The 19,699-nt window shown below is 37.9% G+C and overlaps 1 protein-coding gene across 1 annotated transcript; it reads right to left on the reverse strand.

Moving 5' to 3' along the window:
- Nucleotides 1-410: 410 nt before the first annotated feature.
- LOC132889712 (caspase-6-like) lies at nt 411-14,872 on the reverse strand. Its single transcript, XM_060926483.1, has 5 exons — nt 14,738-14,872; nt 13,721-13,797; nt 13,459-13,634; nt 9,114-9,258; nt 411-2,438 (listed from the first exon to the last, which is right to left on the reverse strand). Exons 1-5 carry the CDS (start codon nt 14,860-14,862, stop codon nt 2,215-2,217), a joined length of 747 nt encoding a protein of 248 aa, XP_060782466.1. The 5' UTR covers nt 14,863-14,872; the 3' UTR covers nt 411-2,214.
- Between the last annotated feature and the right edge of the window lie 4,827 nt (nt 14,873-19,699).

Genomic DNA, 19,699 nt, shown 5'->3' on the forward strand with positions numbered 1-19,699 from the left:
ATTGCCTGACAACGATCATGAGACTGAAAAGGAATATGAAATGAGTTTGTTGAACATTCACCCTCTCAGTGTATCTTCAGTACACTGTAAAAAAAGAATAGTTGAGAATACTTGAAATTTCAAGGCAACCGTCTGCATTAAGAATTTTATGTTTTGCCAACGATGTGCCCATGATAATCCAAACTATGATAACACTTATCTTTATTAAGAATTCTTAATTAAGTCAATTTTCAATTCCTCATTCTGCCAACATAGATTTCTCTTTTTGCTGAACAGTGGCATTCACAGTAGTGCAAAAAGGCAATTGAAGTTATCACAATTTATCATTAAACTATACATGCCTTTTTTCATTGTTCTACACAGTTACAAAACTTCAATAATGTACAATAAACTTCACACTTTTTTAAAAACTTTATTTCAATAAGCACTTTTGAACAAAATCAAGTATTTGTATAATTACAGCGCATCATGCCCCCTGAGTTCAATCTATTTTCCGTCTTTTTAAGCATGAATAGGCTACATGAGGTTTCATTTCTTTAATCAAAACATGGCCCTTCAATACTTGAACTTGGTTTCACAGGCCAAGCTACAGTGCAATAATAGGTGCACTTGTAATTGGGGCGACTTGTCATTCTAATCTAGCTGCTCTGAAACACAAGCTACATCCATGTCAAAACATTCATAATAATAATAATAATAATAATAATAATACATCTGTTTTGTATAGCGCTTTTCATGGTACTCAAAGACGCTTTACAGGAGATTCAAACATACACCCATACACACACACACAGACACAGACAATAGATAAAGAAGGTGATCTGCAGGAAGGTGACGTATCAAGTGTCATAAGCAGTCTTGAACAGGTGGGTTTTGAGATGGCGCTTGAAGGAAAGTAGTGTATCAGAGTTACGGATGGCCAGGGGGAGGGAGTTCCAGAGGGTAGGGGCAGTGATGGCGAAGGCTCTGTCTCCGAGGGTCCGGTACTTGGACGTGGTGATAGGAGTGAGGAGGTTGGCATCTGCAGAGCGTAGTCGGCGGGTGGGGGAGTGTCGATGGAGGAGATCAGTCAGGTACGAGGGTGCATGGGGGGGACATGGCCCTTCTAACTGTTAAGATGCAGATTGACTTAGAACATGACCCTGCACAGCCTAAATACACACTGGCTGGTTCAGAACATGGGCCTGCACAACCTAAATGCCATAAGGTTCAACATGTCAACATGAACTTCAACCGGAGAGAGAACCACATTGCCCAGCCCTTGCATTTGGGAGAGGAAACCCCGTGTCTTGGTCATTAAGAGCATGCGCTGAATAAACACCTGTGGTAATTATGTATTTTCAATTCAGATTATTCACTATTGTATATTTACACATCATTGAGGTGCACCCTATCAGTTTGATGTGGATTTTTCTGCTCGTTAATAATTATTCATATTTTCTTGTCCATTCAATTGTGAATATGGAATTACTTGAACAAAGCGTAATTCTATTTTTTACAGTGTGGAGCCAAATCTAGAAAAGCACAGTGATGACTGGTGTGAGACTATGCAAACTGGTAATGCGTCACTCTGCTGTGTGTTAGACATGGGTGCGAAAGCAAATGTTCTAAACATAGAACAACTGAAGAAAGCATCACCTGATGTGCCTTTGCATAAAACCAAAACACACCTTTTCTCATACACAAAGCACAGACTGATCCCGAAAGGTTATATGTTCTTCCCTACACAGTACAAGGATAAGTCACATGAAGAAAAGTTCTACATAGTGGATGGCCCATATGAACCAACATTATCTGGCAAAGCATGTGCAGTTCTACGTCTTGTAACATGTGCATGCATTGGATCCAAACTTACAATAACTTTTTCACCAATATCCTGAGGTGAAGAATGCAGTGGGTACCCTTCCAGGAACCTATTCGATCAAGATAGACCCATCAGTGAAACCTGTAGTTCATGGTCCTAGAAGACAGCCTTACTTCCAAAAATAAAGGTGAAACTCCAAGAGATGGAAGCAGGTGGACATTTAGCACGTGTGTCACAGCCAACAGATTGGGTCAACTCAATGGTTGTTTCCATGGTTGTTAGTGGTAGCTTAGTGGTTGGTTTCGTAGCTCACACCTGGAGTTATGTTAAGTGTCATCTCATAGTTAATGTCGATTAAAAAAAAAAGTCAAAAATGTTTATTGAGTAATGCGCTGGGAGTAGGTGCTTTACTATTTCTTGCATGTAAAGTAGAGTCTTTTAGTCAGCAAAGAGGTGAAGCAGGGCATCTGTTTTTTTATTTCACCTTTATAGGTGACTTCATGTCTGGAGACCTTCAGGTTGACCAGTGTCAGGAGCTCGGTGAACTCCATAGTTGAGCCATGCTCTTGCAGTGTTTCACATAAATCCCGAATGTAGAACGTTCCAGACTCTACATGACGGAATGAACGGAATCCTATTCAGAAAATAAATTAAAATCAGTGTTAAAAAATGAACAGCCAATAATTCTATATGATCTAGAAGTGATAAACAAGCTGACCTCGACAGAAAATAGAAATGTTGTAACTGCTGTACTGAAAAAAACTTTAGTTCTGTATGTGAAGAGTTCCTACACCAAGACTTCATCACATATTCATATGCATTTAAGTTTCATGGAAAAAACTTTTTCATAGAAAAGTTTTATATAATACAGTGGATATAAAAAGTGTACACACCCCATTAAAATGATAGGTTTTCTGATGTAAAAAAAAAATGAGACCATGATAAATAATTTCAAAACTTTTCCAACCTTTAATGTGACCTATAACCTGTACAATTCAATTGAAAAACAAACAAATCTGTTAGGGGGGAAACATAAAAAAGAAAAAAACGTACAATAAACTGGTTGCATAAGTGTGCACACCCTTAAACTAATACTTTGTTGAAGCACCCTTTTAATTTAATTACAGCATTCAATCTTTTTGGGTTCACACCTGCCATCAATTAAAATGAGTCTGATTAACCCCAAATAAAGTTCAGCTGTCCAGTAGGATTTCCCTGACATTTACTCAGTTGCGTCCTCCAGCAAAAGCCAGGGTTCACAGAGAGCTTACAAAGCACCAAAGGGATCTCATTGTTGAAAGGTATCAGTCAGGAGAAGGGTACAAAAACATTTCCACAGCATTAGATATACCATGGAGCACAGTGAAGACAGTCATCAAGAAGTGGAGAAAATATGGAACTACAGTGACATTACCGAGAACTGGACGTCCCTCCAAAATTAATGAAAAGACAAGACGAAAACTGGTCAGGGAGGCTGCCGAGAGGCCTACAGCAACACTGAAGGAGCTGCAGGAATTTCTGGCCAGTGCTGGTTGTGTACTACATGTGACAACAATCTCCCGTATTCTCCATATGTCTGGACTATGAGGTAGGATCAAAGAAAAACATCCAGGCCCGGCTAAATTTTGCAAAAAAAAAAAAAACATCAACTCTCCCAAAAGCATGTAGGAGAATGTGTTATAGTCTGATGAAACCAAGGTTGAACTTTTTGGCCACAATTCCAAAAGGTATGTTTGGCGCAAAAACAACACTGCGCATCACCAAAAGAACACCATACCCACGGTGAAGCATGGTGGTGGCAGCATCATGTTTTGGGGTTGTTTTTCTTCAGCTGGAACAGGGGCTTTAGTCAAGGTGGAAGGAATTATGAACAGTTCTAAATACCAGTCAATTTTGGCCCAAAACCTTTAGGTGTCTGCTAGAAAGCTGAAGATGAAGAGGAATTTCATCTTTCAGCATGACAATGGCCCCAAGCATACATCGAAATCAACAAAAGAATGGCTTCACCAGAAGAAAATGAAAGTTTTGGAATGGCCCAGCCAGAGCCCAGACCTAAATCCAGTTGAAAATCTGTGGGGTGACCTGAAGAGGGCTGTGCACAAGAGACGCCCTCGCAATCTGACAGATTTGGAGCGCTTTTGCAAGGAAGAGTGGGCAAATATTGCCAAGTCTAGATGTGGCAGGCTGATAGACTCCGACCCAAAAAGACTGAATGCTGTAATTCAATCAAAAGGCGCTTCAACAAAGTATTAGTTTAAGGGTGTGCACACTTATGCAACCAGCTTATTGTATGTTTTTTTTTTAATGTTTTTCCCCCCAACAGATTTATTTGTTTTTCAATTGAATTGTACAGGTTATAGGTCACATTAAAGGTGGGAAAAGTTTTGAAATTATTTATCGTGGTCTCATTTTTTTTACATCAGAAAAACCGATCATTTTAACGAGGTGTGTAGACTTTTTATATCTACTGTATGTATATAATACAAGTCTCTGAAGAGGCTTTAATCATTTTATGGATAGAGTTTTATACCTATCTTCCAAATTAAAATATATTTTTACAAACCGCACATTCATGAAACTCAGACATTTTCTATGAACTATTTATTCCTTTTCTATTTACTTAATTATTATACAGTAATGGTTTGTAAGTATTATAAATGAAAATTTGATTGCTACTTTATTTTTATTGATATGAAAATGATTCACTGAGGTAACATGAATGTTTTAAATAAGAGAAATAGCAGAAGTTGTGCACTACACTGAACCATGTCTGAAAAAGTTGGCATGTAGAGTCTTGTTGAAAAGAATCCAAAGTCAGACAAATCCAAAAGGAAGAACAATAATCAAAACATTACACAGGCAAAGCATCAGGTAAAAGCTGGACACTAAGGTACTGTATAATGCAGTGCCACTGTTAGGGTGCATCAGTTGCCCTCACTTTCATAAAATCTGATGCATTTTTGTTTGGGTGTTCCTTTTCACCAATAAAGACATCCTGTACAATTTTTTGACCATATTCAAAAGTCTAATGGTGGCACCATGAGGTTAATTTTTTGCCAAAAAACACTTATTTTATGTTTTCGCGTAAGGTTTGAATCACAATGTTGGACTCGCCTCGACTACGCCAGCACAGCTAGGTATTCTGGCACAACTAAAAGGAGCAAGTCACGGCTCCAGTGTGCACAGAATAAAATCATTAGATTTATTTTGAATGCACCGTTCAGAACACACATAGGAGCTGATGAATTTAGATGGGTCGGTATGTTGCCAGTTGATTTTAGATCCAAACAACTCAAAGCCCATATGATGTTCAAAATTCAAAATTCTTCAGCGCCTCAATATTTGTCTTCTGCAATTCAAAATGTTACCCATAACTACAGTACAAGATCCAGTCACTCTTCTCTTCAGCTCCCCCAGTGTGGTCCTTTTGGAAAAACTTCTTTTCTGTACACTGCAACCAAAATTTGGAATGAACTACCTTCAGAAATAAAATCAGTAGAAAATTTTCCCCTGTTCAAGAAGAAGGTAAAACAGCACTTTTTCAACATTCTATTTGATGAGGAAGCAGCAGATTATGTGTATTTTTAGTTTCTATATTCTTTAATTTCATTCTTTATTTATTATTATTATTATTATTATTATTATTATTATTATTATTATTATTATTATTATTATGTGGGGTTTTTTTCTCTCTCTCTCTTGCTTTTCTTGTTTTTCTATTATTATTAACATTATTAATATTGTTTAGTATTATTTGTTATGGTATTAGTTTTCACATTTTTGCTATGCTTCCCCATATACAGTTATACAGTATTGTCAAATTATTTTTATTTTGTTATTTTTTATTGTGTGTAGCTATTTTTTGTCTGTGATAAGGGACCACAATGGAAAGAAGTTTTTATGCTTTTTTGTATCATCCCTGCCATACCTGTACCGTTTTTATTGTATGTTTATGGCCAAATAAACTAAACTAAACTAAACTAAACTAAACTAAACTAAACTAAACTAAACTAAACTAAACTCCATTTATTGATTTCTTGTGACCCAGAGATCATGTTAAGAACCTTTGCAAGGGATTGAGAAGCATTAATGTGATTCATAATACATTTGTATTGTTTAAAAGTAGTTGAACAATGATTCAATGAACAGCTAAAACTCAAACTGTGCTTGATAATATATTTAGAATATGTACTAAAAATGTGTATCTAAGATATTTGGTATACTCTATAAGGTGCCATGATGTTTCATGAAAAGTGATCGAAATTTTGTCATAAAAGTCATAAAATAGCAGCTTTTTCCATAACTTTGAGCTCCTGGTGCCACCATTAAACTTTTGAATTTTGTCAAAATATTTCACCCAGTGTGTTTTCTTACCAAAAGGAACATAAAAACAAAAATGCAATATGATCGGAGGAACTTTTCATTTTTAGGGGGCAACTGATGCACCCTAGCCACTATGTATATATTTTTAGTGCTCCACAAATTCATATCTGTATCTGAATACAGCCAGAAGTGAGCCTGGTCTAAACTGGAAAGGGTTTTCATATTTGTGAACTATGTGTAATAAAATGTTTAACTAGTCGCCTAACTTACAGTAAATGGCCATGGCCCTGACTAGGCAGTTACTAAGAATTTGTGCATTAAACTTTTTTTGTATTTACAAATTTTTTTTTCTGTCCCATGAGCTTCATATTTGACTACTTGCTCACCTGTACATGAACGTAAAGTTCTTGCTAGTACAAGTTTTTTTGTTGCCTCATGGGATCTCAGTCCAGCTCCACATCTGTAGTCTTGACCTAATGTCCAGTGAAACTTTCTGACATGTTTTCTTATAAAATAAATTATTATACATACAGGACACTTTTTACATGGAATAAAACATGTATTCTATTCCCTTCTAGTGGGTTTCATTCATTTGATTTGATAGCATGCAATATTGTTAGCATATTGCTTATCCTACGTGTATTATGTCACTCCACCCAATGGAGAATGAGCGTTGAATATGGTTTACGATATTGCATGGTTATCAAGACAACATGACGTCACACATCGGAGACATAAAACTTCCATGCTAGCAAGCAATTGGGACAATTTGTAAACAAACATGGCCGCCAGGCTTGCTTCATTAAATACAGAAGATTTTGAGAGAATTTTGAAAGAGAAAGACACGTTGAACACCGAAAAGGAATCTGTATGTATGTATGTATGTATGTATGTATGTATGTATAATAATAATAATAATAATAATAATAATAATAATAATAATAATAATAATAATAAGATTGACTGGCTTTTTCATGGATATCAGATATATTCCATTCAGCTACTCATCTTTGACTCGTTCAATATCATGCTAGCTGAATGGAATATATCTGATATACCACTCAACGCCAGCCAATATTATTTAAATAGTACACCTCCAGGTACATAATAAAAACACGCTGTCTGATCTTTTTTTAACATAACTTTATCCATAGCATATATATAAAACTAACATGGAAAGGGTTAGCACAACAGAGCTTGGCCCCAAATTAAGTGCACCCTAACAAAATAAAATAAAAATAAAAACAAACAAATAACATGTAAATTGAGAATTATGATAATTTCAGATAGGTAGAAAAATGAAATCATGATATATGTTTAAACAGTTGAATAATATTAACTAACATACACTAAAGGCTGATAACTAAGAAATAGTTTCATTCATTATCTGTAGCCGCTTTATCCTTCTACAGGGTCGCAGGCAAGCTGGAGCCTATCCCAGCTGACTACGGGTGAAAGGCGGGGTACACCCTGGACAAGTCGCCAGGTCATCACAGGGCTGACACATAGGCCGAATCCCATTTCACCCCTTGGACCAACCCCTTAGCCCTTCCCCTCCATTTTGCGCGTTCACGTGAAGGGGTAGGGGTATCCCAATCCCAGTTAACGCAGAGGGGTAGGGGAAGGCGTAGGGCTTCTGTACCCCTCCAAACGGAGATTTTCCTGGAGCAGACTCCGAACGAAGGAGTTTGAGTGATTTCCCACAATGCCATGCGGATTTCAGCGAGATTTCATGCGGATTTCAGAAAGATGGCGGTTCCCGCGGCGAAAGATTGTCATAAATGTATTTTCTCCATTATTTACGTGTTTTAAGTTGTTATCCAGAGGAAACACGCCGCTTGATTCGCTTTCGAGCTGAGAATGAGCAGCGATTTCTGAAATCCAAGCTGCTGCTAAAAAGCTTTGGGAGTGAGTATTGTTTTCGGTTGCTTTACTGCGTACGTTTTGTTCTGTTATTCTCGCTTTTATTGTTTACATGAGTGTTCTGACACCTCATTCTGTCGGATGTGGTGCACGAAGCGCCAAAGATCTCCCATTCAGTGGTGTTAGTTAACAAATCACACCCTGCCAGCAGAGATTTCTGCCTCTGCCTCTGACTGTAGCGGCTGGTCGCAGCCAATGACGCGTCGCGTTTTGCTAACGTAAACGCTGACGGAGGTACGCGATGACGTATGCGATCGTTGAAGGGCTATCCCAATACGTAAGGGTTGAATTTCAAGCCCTATCCCTTGTAGCTCAGTTTCAAGGGGAAGGGCCAAGGGGAAGGTGGAGGGGAAGGCGGAGGGGTAGGGGTAGAAATTAGAATTGGGATTGGGCCATAGACACAGACAACCATTCACATTCACACCTACGGTCAATTTAGAGTCACCAGTTAACCTAACCTGCATGTCTTTGGACTGTGGGGGAAACCGGAGCACCCGGAGGAAACTCACGCCGACACGGGGAGAACATGCAAACTCCACACAGAAAGGCCCTCGCCGGCCCCGGGGCTCGAACCCAGGACCTTCTTGCTGTGAGGCGACAGCGCTAACCACTACACCACCGTGCTGCCAGAAATAGTTTGATATATCTAAAATTATATGAATGTATTTCATTTATAGCAGTTTATAAGTAAGAATGTCAGGAGTATTTTTCAAAGTATACTGGATACAGTCTGGTAATTAAATTAGAAACAACAAAGTTTGTGACAGAAAACATTTTGTGACATTCTGAATAATTTATTCATATTTACTTACATCCTGACTGGGCCCAAGGTAAATAAGAGCCAGTAATTAACTGATGAATGGCTGCCTTCTATATACTGAGTGTGTGATAATAACTTGATTGAAATGTAACGAATTTGCTTCAAAATTATTTTAAATGTAAATGGAGCACCAGCATTTTGGATAATGAACATCCAGTATGATAAGGTAGATGTACTAAATACACTCCTGGCGAGATAAAATGTGTGGGATTCACAATTTTCATTTGTTTATTTCATACTCACCCTCTGCTACAGAGTAACACATGAGGAAATCTGCCCCTGCTGGGACAGTGTAGATGTTAGCTGCTTCCTCTACCTCTTCCTCATCATCACTGTCCCCTGCCATCATGCCGGTCACAGCATCTTCATATTTCTCACCAGCGCATGCCTGTAGGTTTAGACATACACAAGTATCATATACATAGCAAAAGTATGGCATGTACTGTCAATCTGTGTCATCAAAAAAGTCACACACTAAGAATTCATTGGACACGTTTAGCGTCGATTACAGTGAGCGTTTGCCGTGGCATTGTTTCAGCAACCTTATACAACATCAAAACATTTATTTCTGTCCAGACTTGCATTAGTTTTCCACTGAGATCTTGCATTGATGTTGGGAGAGTCAAACCACTCTGTAAAGTCTTCTCCAGCACATTCCAAAGACTTTCAAATGGGTTAAGATCAGGACTCGATGGTGGCCAATTCATGTGTGAAAATGATTCCTCATGCTCCCTAAACCACTTTTTCACCGTTTGAGCCTGATGAGTCATGACATTATTGTATAGTTCAATAGCAATTCTTTCCTTAGTTTGAGATAATCTAAATCTACAGTGGATTGATATCGATTAGTTTTTATGTCCGATAATATTGGATCGTAACTACTGTATATAGTAATGATGTAAAGTGAAAGTGCTGCTTCACTGCTGTCCACCAGGCACCCAGCAGAGTCACACCATAATAAATATTGTGGTGTTGTTTCTGGCATGCGGTGTCAAGGAAAGGAATGAATATGTATTCATAACTGATGTGTATCTCATTATTGGTGTCACTGTCACAAGACAATGCAGTAATTTATTGACGTGAAATACACAACACTACACAATTTGATGGTTCATATGTTATAATATTATTTTTCTATTAAGGTTGATTTTGTGCCCTTGCAAATATTTGACATTTATTTTCCTTATATATATATATATATATATATATATATATATATATATATATATATATATATATATATATATTTCCCTTAGTTACATTACACTACATTACACGCTGTTAGTGATGCATACCTGCACGTGATTAATGCGCAATTAGTGCACCTATATAAAGACTGTTTAAATGCATGCTCAGTGCGAAGTATTGAGTTATTCTGTGGACACTTTATCAAGCCTTAGTTCCTTGTTTGCATTCGCAGTTACCTGATCTGTTTTCTTGTTTCCTTATATTTGATTCTGCCTGTTCCTGTGAAAGCCTATTTGTGCCTCGCCTGACCTTTTGCTTATTTATCGTGTTTGATTTCTGCTTGCCGATTTGGATTGTCTGCCTCTTTTCACTTTACTTACTTATGGCCCTTAGCTCCTCCTGGAGCATAGGCCATCGACGATCTCCCTCCTCTATCTCATCCTGTCTTGGGCTAGCCTCTTAAGTGTGTTTCAGGTGTAGCCCCAGCTCTTCATTACAGCCTCAACACCACGCCTCCAGGTGTTTTTGGGGCGTCGTCTTTTCCGCTTGCCCTGGGGATTCCATTTGAAAGCTTGCCTTGTAACACTGTCTGGATGTTTCCTCAAGGTGTGGCCAATCCATCTCCCCTCTTTTCATTATTCTTAATAAAACCTATTCGGCACTTACTGTACATCCGTCTCCTATGTACCTAGACCCTGACATTATGATTGTAGACAAATAAAAGAATGTTTTTCAAAAAGTTCAGGATTTATCTCTCATAGGGTTGATTTGGAAAGCTGGCATTTACTTTCAATTTCACTTATATTTTGAAAGGGCAAAAATTCCTTAGGACTTTGTTTATAGCCAAAGCTAAAGACTCTGAGTCACAATGATATGAAGAATTTACAGTCATATGATTTGCTGGTGAAAAGACCAAAGGTCAAGTTATTTCAAAATCCAGAGTAAATAAAAGAGAATTTCCTGTAAGAGGTTGTCATTTCACTGAGTTCAACCATCATTCTTACTTACTATCTGATAATAGTCACATCAGTTGGGTTTTATTCATAGTGTATAATATGTTCATAATTTTGGTATTTATATTCATTAATCATAAGTGTGTTACATGCTATATGTGTCATCACCATTTCAGAATTAATCCAGAATTGCTTCCACAATAAATGACAAAAATCAAGTTAATAATGTTTTTCAACCTACCTATAAGGAGCATAATATCTTATTTATTTTTTAATATAGCTTTTAATGCTTTCTTTTATTGCTTTCTAACTATGCATAGGTTGTTATTAGTCATAATGGTTGGGTAGTACAATGGTTAGGGGAAGCCATGATTAGGTCTATCTAAAACATCTTTGGAACCAAAAGGTTGCTGGTTCGATTCCCTGGACCAGCAAGACTGGCTGAAGTGCCCTTGAGCAAGGCACCTAACCCCCAACTGCTCCGGCAAGAGTGGTGGCATACCTTGTGTCTGATTAGCCAAAGAAAAACTGATGATGCGATTATCGGTTCAGGCAGGAGCATGACCAAAACTAAAAAACTTGTGTGGTATGGCATTATAATAAATATTCTGTGGTTGGTTGAAGAGAGCAACTGGACTTTCTTGACGATTCTTGAAAACGTTTCGCCTCTCATCCTAAAGGCATCCTCAGTTCTGTCTGATTACTAGGGAGTATCCAGTATTTATCCTCTCATGGATCATCATAGAATCCGAATCAGAATGCTGATGGCTGCATTGTAGGCGGCTGATAAAGATGTCATAGACACCCACCTCTGTTCAGTGATGGTCGTTCCAGGTTGACAAAAATGAACGATCCTCTCTGGCTAAGATGTCTGCCAGTTTTCTGGAAGTCCTCTCATACTCCCGCACCAGTCGAAGGGATCTCATCCCAAAGTGCATAGAAACATATCTGTGAAGAAACTCAGTCACCCAGGAACATAGTAATCTGTGGTTGGTTGAAGAGAGCAACTGGACTTGCCTAGTAGTCAGACAGAACTGAGGAAGCCTTTAGGATGAGAGGCGAAACGTTTTCAAGAATCGTCAAGCAAGTCCAGTTGCTCTCTTCAACCAACCACAGATTACTATGTACCTGGACAACTGAGTTTCTTCACAGATACGTTTCTATGCACTTTGGGATGAGATCCCTTCGACTGGTGCGGGAGTATGAGAGGACTTCCAGAAAACTGGCAGACATCTTAGCCAGAGAGGATCGTTCATTTTTGTTAACCTGGGGCGTCCATCATTGAACAGAGGTGGGTGTCTATGACATCTTTATCAGCCACCTACAATGCAGCCATCGGCATTCTGTTTCGGATTCTATGATGATCCATGAGAGGATAAATACTGGATACTCCCTAGTAGTCAGACAGAACTGAGGATGCCTTTAGGATGAGAGGCGAAACGTTTTCAAGAATCGTCAAGCAAGTCCAGTTGCTCTCTTCAACCAACCACAGATTACTATGTACCTGGACAACTGAGTTTCTTCACAGATACATTATAATAAATAGTGATGCATTACATTGAATCAAAAGGCAGTGTACAAATTAACTGTTTATAAAATAATTCCTCAAACTTTGGATAATTTCAATAAAGCTATATTTCTTCTTTGCTAATGTGCCCTTTATATATAAATTTGTGTAAATTCATATACTCGCATATTTATTCAAGGTATACATATGTATTTAATGTATCACTTTGCTTAATTTTGTTTTCTCATTTATTTTTTCATTGTTAAACTTGGCTTGTTCTAACGATTATTGGCACCCTTTGTAAAGGTTGGTAAAAAAAAGGGGGGTTGGGGTTAGAAACAATCCACCTTTTGGTGAAGTAGCTTCATCTCACACTGAAAAAATGAGAAAAATCCAACTTTTAATTGAAATGGATTTATTCAGAGAGGAAAAAAAATTCCCTCATCAAGAAATAATTATCTTCAACACTTGATGAGGGTGCCAATAATTGTGGAGGGCACTGTATATGTACTCCAGATTTTACAGTAATTTACTGGCAACCTGGTTGCTAGGATTTAAACACACAACCTTCCAATCTGTAACCCAAAGCCTTAATCACTGTCGTGGTGTTACAGATCAGAAGGTTATGTGTTTAATCCCAGAACTTCCAAACTGCTATGATTGGGTCCATCAGCTCAGTGTGTCCTGCATCAGCCAAAAGAGCTATTATAACTAGATTATATGTTATTTTATACTGTGCAAGATATTACATTACTTTACGGTAATGTAATATCTTGTTTACTGTTTTACAGTTGTTTACTGTAAATACTTTATTGGAAATCCAGGTTCCCAGTAAATTGCTATGTTATTTTTTATTTTTTACAGTTTACTTGAATAAAGGTGGGTGAAGTGCCATAACGAGGAGTAATAAACTGTTGTTGTTCAGTGACATCACAGTTACCTGGAAGATGAAGATCTTGGGCTTCCCAACAAGGCTCTTGCACTGATCTCCTCTGAACAGATCTGTTATATCCTTAATATGAATGTCATCATCGCAGGCGGAAATTTTCCTTTCTTCCCCATGAGTCAAGAAAATGCAGACAAAGCAGTCAGCATCTGCATGGTTGGCTGCAGCAGCTGTGGTTAAAAGTTAATAATGTTGATATAACAAAATTTACAGAAAACAAATAAGTTTTCAAAAACATGAAGTTTGAGAATTGTACCTTTACGTAATTCTGTTAGCACCTCCTTCTTAGTTTTGTCATTGTAGGTATTTACTTCAAACCCTAAGGCTTGAAATCTGAAATAAGAATGGAAAGTAGCCAAAGAGGTAAAGAGAGGGTAATTTTACGTATTTGATTTTTAAAGCTATAATATTTTCAGAGAAAAGTAGCATGGACATGCAATTATAAACACTTAATACAACTAGATAGAACTCAACACTAATGGCGTCAATGGGGATGCCTCCGACTGGTAGACTACACGCCTTATTAAGTTGTGATTGGGGGATGGACATTTGACCTCACAGTGACCTTGAACTTAGACCTTTTGATCTCAAAATCTAATCATTTCATCTTTGTCCCAAAGTGCACAAATGATGAAAGTTTGGTGAAATTCCTTTCATTAGTCTTTGAGATATGGTGTTCACAATGTTTGGGGATGGACATTTGACCTCGCAGTAATCTTGACCTGTGACCTTTTAACCACAAAATCTAATCAGTTAATGTTTGTCCCCAAATGCACAAATGGTGAAAGTTTGGTGAAATTCCTTCTATCTGCCTTGGAGATATTGTGTTCACAAGGTTTTCGGACAGACATTTGACCTCACAGTGACCTTGACCTTAGACCTTTTGATCTCAAAATCTAATCAGTTCATGTTTGTCCCAAAGCGCACAAATGGTGAAAGTTTGGTGAAATTCCTTTCATTATTCTTTGAGATATCACGTTCACAAGGTTTCGGGACGGACGCACGCATGGACGGACAACCCGAAAACATAATGCCTCCTGCACCTTAAGGTGGCGGAGGCATAAAAATATATCGGATTTAGGGGAGTTACAAACCTGAATTTCAAATCTGAATTAGAAAATTCATGGACTGATTTCAAAATTAAAGAACAATTTACCAGAGACTTACAGGACACCTGAAATATTTATGTGTGCAAAGAAAACAGGTAATTACTCAGTCATTTTTTCCTAACAATGAAATGATCATATTTCTTTTAATGTTTGTGAGTGTGCACCTTTCCGTGAGGTTGTCTCTGTCTTTATTTGTGCCACAGCGTTTCTTTAAAGATCTACGCGTAAAGACTTCCTGGTTGAAGATTAACGCCAAGCCTCGCCTCTCGTGGTCCATCTTGTACTCCATTGGTGAATCAATTCTGTTCACAATCAAAAGCACATCATATAGTTTTTAAAATACAAGACATGAAATTATTTTGCAATATTTTATGGGCCTGACACATACACACAACTGCATTAGTCTCATCTCATCTCATTATCTGTAGCCGCTTTATCCTGTCCTACAGGGTCGCAGGCAAGCTGGAGCCTATCCCAGCTGACTACGGGCGAAAGGCAGGGTACACCCTGGACAAGTTGCCAGGTCATCACAGGGCTGACACATAGACACAGACAACCATTCACACTCACATTCACACCTACGGTCAATTTAGAGTCACCAGTTAACCTAACCTGCATGTCTTTGGACTGTGGGGGAAACCGGAGCACCCGGAGGAAACCCACGCGGACACGGGGAGAACATGCAAACTCCACACAGAAAGGCCCTCGCCGGCCACGGGGCTCGAACCTGGACCTTCTTGCTGTGAGGCGACAGTGCTAACCACTACACCACCACACTGTAAAAAAAAAATCCGTTGTTTTTATGGAAAAATACTGGCAGCTGTGGTTGCCAGAATAATCCTGTTAAAAATACAGTGAAATGTAAACAACATTACAGAATAACTTGTATATTTCACTGGGATTCCATGTACAATTAATGATAACTGAATGTAAATTTTACAGGTATTCAATGTACAATAATCAATACATAACTGTTAATTTTACAGATATTCATTGTACGATAAACAATGATTGCATGAACATTTCACCGGGATTCAATGTATGATGGTTACAAGCAATGATCTACTAGACAGATATTTTATTTGATTTAGAGTTTTACAAAATGTGCCGGAGAGCCTCTACTGACATTTTTTTTTTTTTTAACAGGACAATGATGTAATTTTAACTATCAAATTCGGTTTTAGTATTACAGTTTGTCTGTGTTTAAACTACAACAATTTGTAAATTCTACAAAAAAATATGATCAATTCAACATATTCTTACTGTTAAATTAACAGTGGTATTTGGTTAGGAGTTTTACAGTATATTGATGTAAATTACACACTGCTTCATTGTTTTTGTATTTACAGTTTTTTTATGTCATGATTTTACATAAATTCACTGTTAATTCTACGGACATTTTTTACTGTGTATGCCGCCCCAACTGCATTAGTTCGTGACAATTATTTTTCTAAGGCCATAGTGAAATTGTTGTATTATTTACCCTGAATTTATCTTATACTTAGGAGGTTTTTTGATACAAGGATCTATTAAGCTGAGCCTAAGAACAATTTTTGAGTTTAAATATTTAAAGGTCATAGGCAAGGGTCGGAGGTGGAGCGTAGAATATCAATTTTATTTTCTCCCTCGTGCGCTCTCCTTGTTGCCTCTCCCCCCCCCCCCCCCTTTGGTGGTGCCTAGCACAAAGATTTGCACACTACATTCACATACCACACCTATCTCGCCTGCGCGCGCACACAGCCTCGTTCCCTCACTCCCCTCCTCTTTGTCGTGTGCCTGGGCACGCTCTCTCTCCCTAGCTGCTCTTTATCTCAGTGCACAGCTGCGCACACGCACGCATACGCCTACACTCACACACACACACTCACACAGACACACATAAACAGATGATTTCCCTCTCACATTTTAACATTCACTCGCCCCCACACTAACACTTGCATATAGCCCATTGCTTCTGATCACCATTAGTGCCTTGGTTATCATCATATTCACTGCTGATTTCTCATCCTGTTTACTGCTGGTTATTATTCTACTTACTACTGACTATTGCTTTATACACTACTGATTCTTATTTGTATACATTGTATCACCATTTTTTTTAAAATTGAATTATTCCTTGGCTGCTATTGTTGCTATATCTGATCAGTATTAGTTTGCAAATTTGTGGCAGCTATTTCAATAAATGGTACCTTTGGAGTAAACTGTGTCCTGTCTATTGCTACAGCATTCACTGAGTGCCAACCTCTGCCAGCAAGTCCTCTAATTGCCTTCGCCCATTTGGTTGTTATATGAATGTTATAGATCGAGAGTTAATGTATTACATTAGAGCTACAATACTCACTAAATCTATAGAAGCATCACCACTAAGTTATTCCATTGATTTTAATAGTTTAGCTATAAACTATTAGACACTTGAATGAATGATTAATGAATTTATGAGACTGATCCCTTTTTACATGAGACTGATTCGATAAGCCTATTGCACCTGCACAGTAAAATGTCCCAGTGCTGTTATTTTAAATCTCAGCACTCTTGAACTCTTGTTGCTTGTATAATCTAATTTGTGGGCCAGAACTTAAAAATATATAATTTAGCAATACACTTCTAAAATAAAAGTAAAAATACATTTTGATTGTCTGAAAAAAATCTGCATTATATACAACACCATAGTAAACCATCCCTTGCATTTAAGTTAACATTTAAAGGAGATTAAGTAATATATTTAGATTTTTATATATGATTTCTGAATATTTTGAATATATACATTACAAAACTAAATGCAATCATAACGAAATATAAAAATTCAGAGAGGAAAAAGGAATAGAAACTTACCTGAAACCTGAGACTAAACAAATGAACAATGGGGTGGAGTTCCTATGGTACAGTTCCTACAGACGGGGTGGAGTTCCTGCTTATTTCACAACTTTTGCCAGTCAGCATGAATCGATTTACTGCAAGCATAGCACCACCTACTGAACAAATTTAAATAAAAAAAAGCATGTACTGATAATCTCTCAAATTACACACATACAGAGAGAACTGTGTAAATAAAATTGTGAGTTTAACCTTTACCTAATTATTGGCTAATTGAAAAATTATTATTGGACAAAATGGTATTATTAAAATTATTATTATTGGTACACCCTGGACAATTCACCAGATCATTGCAAGACTGACACATAGAGAAAAACAACCATTCACACCTACGGTCAATTTAGAGCCACCAATTACCCTAACCTGCATGTCTTTGGACTGTGGGGAAACTGGAGCACCTGGAGGAAACCCACGTAGACACAGGAAGAACATGCAAACTCCACACAGAAAGACCCCCATCAGCCACTGGGCTTGAACCCAGAACCTTCTCGCTGTGAGGCAACAGTGTTAGCCACTACACCACCATATACAGGATTATGTGTTATTATATACTACTAATATGTATGATATTACTATTTAAGCTATTACAGTACCTTACTGTAAGTACATTTACAGTACAATCTTGTTGCCAGAAAATTAATTTATGTCATCCTTATTATAGGGAAGTCGTAAGACAGTATAAAATTTATTTTTGTACTCTAATATGGAAACACTTATTTCCAGACTAATGGCAAAAAGGACAAGGACACATGAATCATTAAAATGTGTAATGACTCATAACTTATTATTTTGTTATTATATGACAGCTGCTTCATACTGATCCTAGAAAAGATTGTAGCACAGTAGTTTTGCTCATACCTACTGTACATAGTAATAATATTCTTGAAATCTGTCAATCAGGATTTAAGCCTTACCATAGCACTGGTTAAAGTAGTAAATGGCCTGGCCTCTCATCAGAGTTATGTCTCCTTGCTTCTGTTACTTGACCTTTGTGCAGCTTTTGACACCATTGATCATATTACTTTCCTTGATAGACTAGAAAACATTGTTGGGATTAAGGGAACGGCCCTCTCCGGGCTCAGGTCTTATTTGACTGATTGTTATCAGTTTCCAGATGTAAATGGTGACTTTTCCATGCATGCTAAGGTAAATGTTGGTGTTTCACAAGGTTCTGTTTTAGGGTCACTGCTTTTTTTCCCTATAGATGCTACCTCAGAGTAAAATTATTTACAACCCCGATTCCAAAAAAGTTGGGACAAAGTACAAATTGTAAATAAAAACGGAATGCAATAATTTATACATCTCAAAAACTGATATTGTATTCACAATAGAACATAGACAACATATCAAATGTCAAAAGTAAGACATTTTGAAATTTCATGCCAAATATTGGCTCATTTGAAATTTCATGACAGCAACACATCTCAAAAAAGTTGGGACAGGGCAATAAGAGGCTGGAAAAGTTAAAGGTACAAAAAAGGAACAGCTGGAGGACCAAATTGCAACTCATTAGGTCAATTGGCAATAGGTCATTAACATGACTGGGTATAAGAAGAGCATCTTGGAGTGGCAGCGGCTCTCAGAAGTAAAGATGGGAAGAGGATCACCAATCCCCCTAATTCTGCGCCGACATATAGTGGAGCAATATCAGAAAGGAGTTCGACAGTGTAAAATTGCAAAGAGTTTGAACATATCATCATCTACCGTGCATAATATCATCAAAAGATTCAGAGAATCTGGAAGAATCTCTGTGCGTAAGGGTCAAGGCCAGAAAACCATACTGGGTGCCCGTGATCTTCGGGCCCTTAGACAGCACTGCATCACATACAGGCATGCTTCTGTATTGGAAATCACAAAATGGGCTCAGGAATATTTCCAGAGAACATTATCTGTGAACACAATTCACCGTGCCATCCGCCGTTGCCAGATAAATCTCTACAGTTCAAAGAAGAAGCCGTATCTAAACATGATCCAGAAGCGCAGACGTCTTCTCTGGGCCAAGGCTCATTTAAAATGGACTGTGGCAAAGTGGAAAACTGTTCTGTGGACAGACGAATCAAAATTTGAAGTTCTTTATGGAAATCAGGGACGCCGTGTCATTCGGACTAAAGAGGAGAAGGACGACCCAAGTTGTTATCAGCGCTCAGTTCAGAAGCCTGCATCTCTGATGGTATGGGGTTGCATTAGTGCGTGTGGCATGGGCAGCTTACACATCTGGAAAGACACCATCAATGCTGAAAGGTATATCCAGG

The sequence above is a fragment of the Neoarius graeffei genome, chromosome 7, assembly GCF_027579695.1.
Source record: "Neoarius graeffei isolate fNeoGra1 chromosome 7, fNeoGra1.pri, whole genome shotgun sequence".
Taxonomy (NCBI): Eukaryota; Metazoa; Chordata; class Actinopteri; order Siluriformes; family Ariidae; genus Neoarius; species Neoarius graeffei.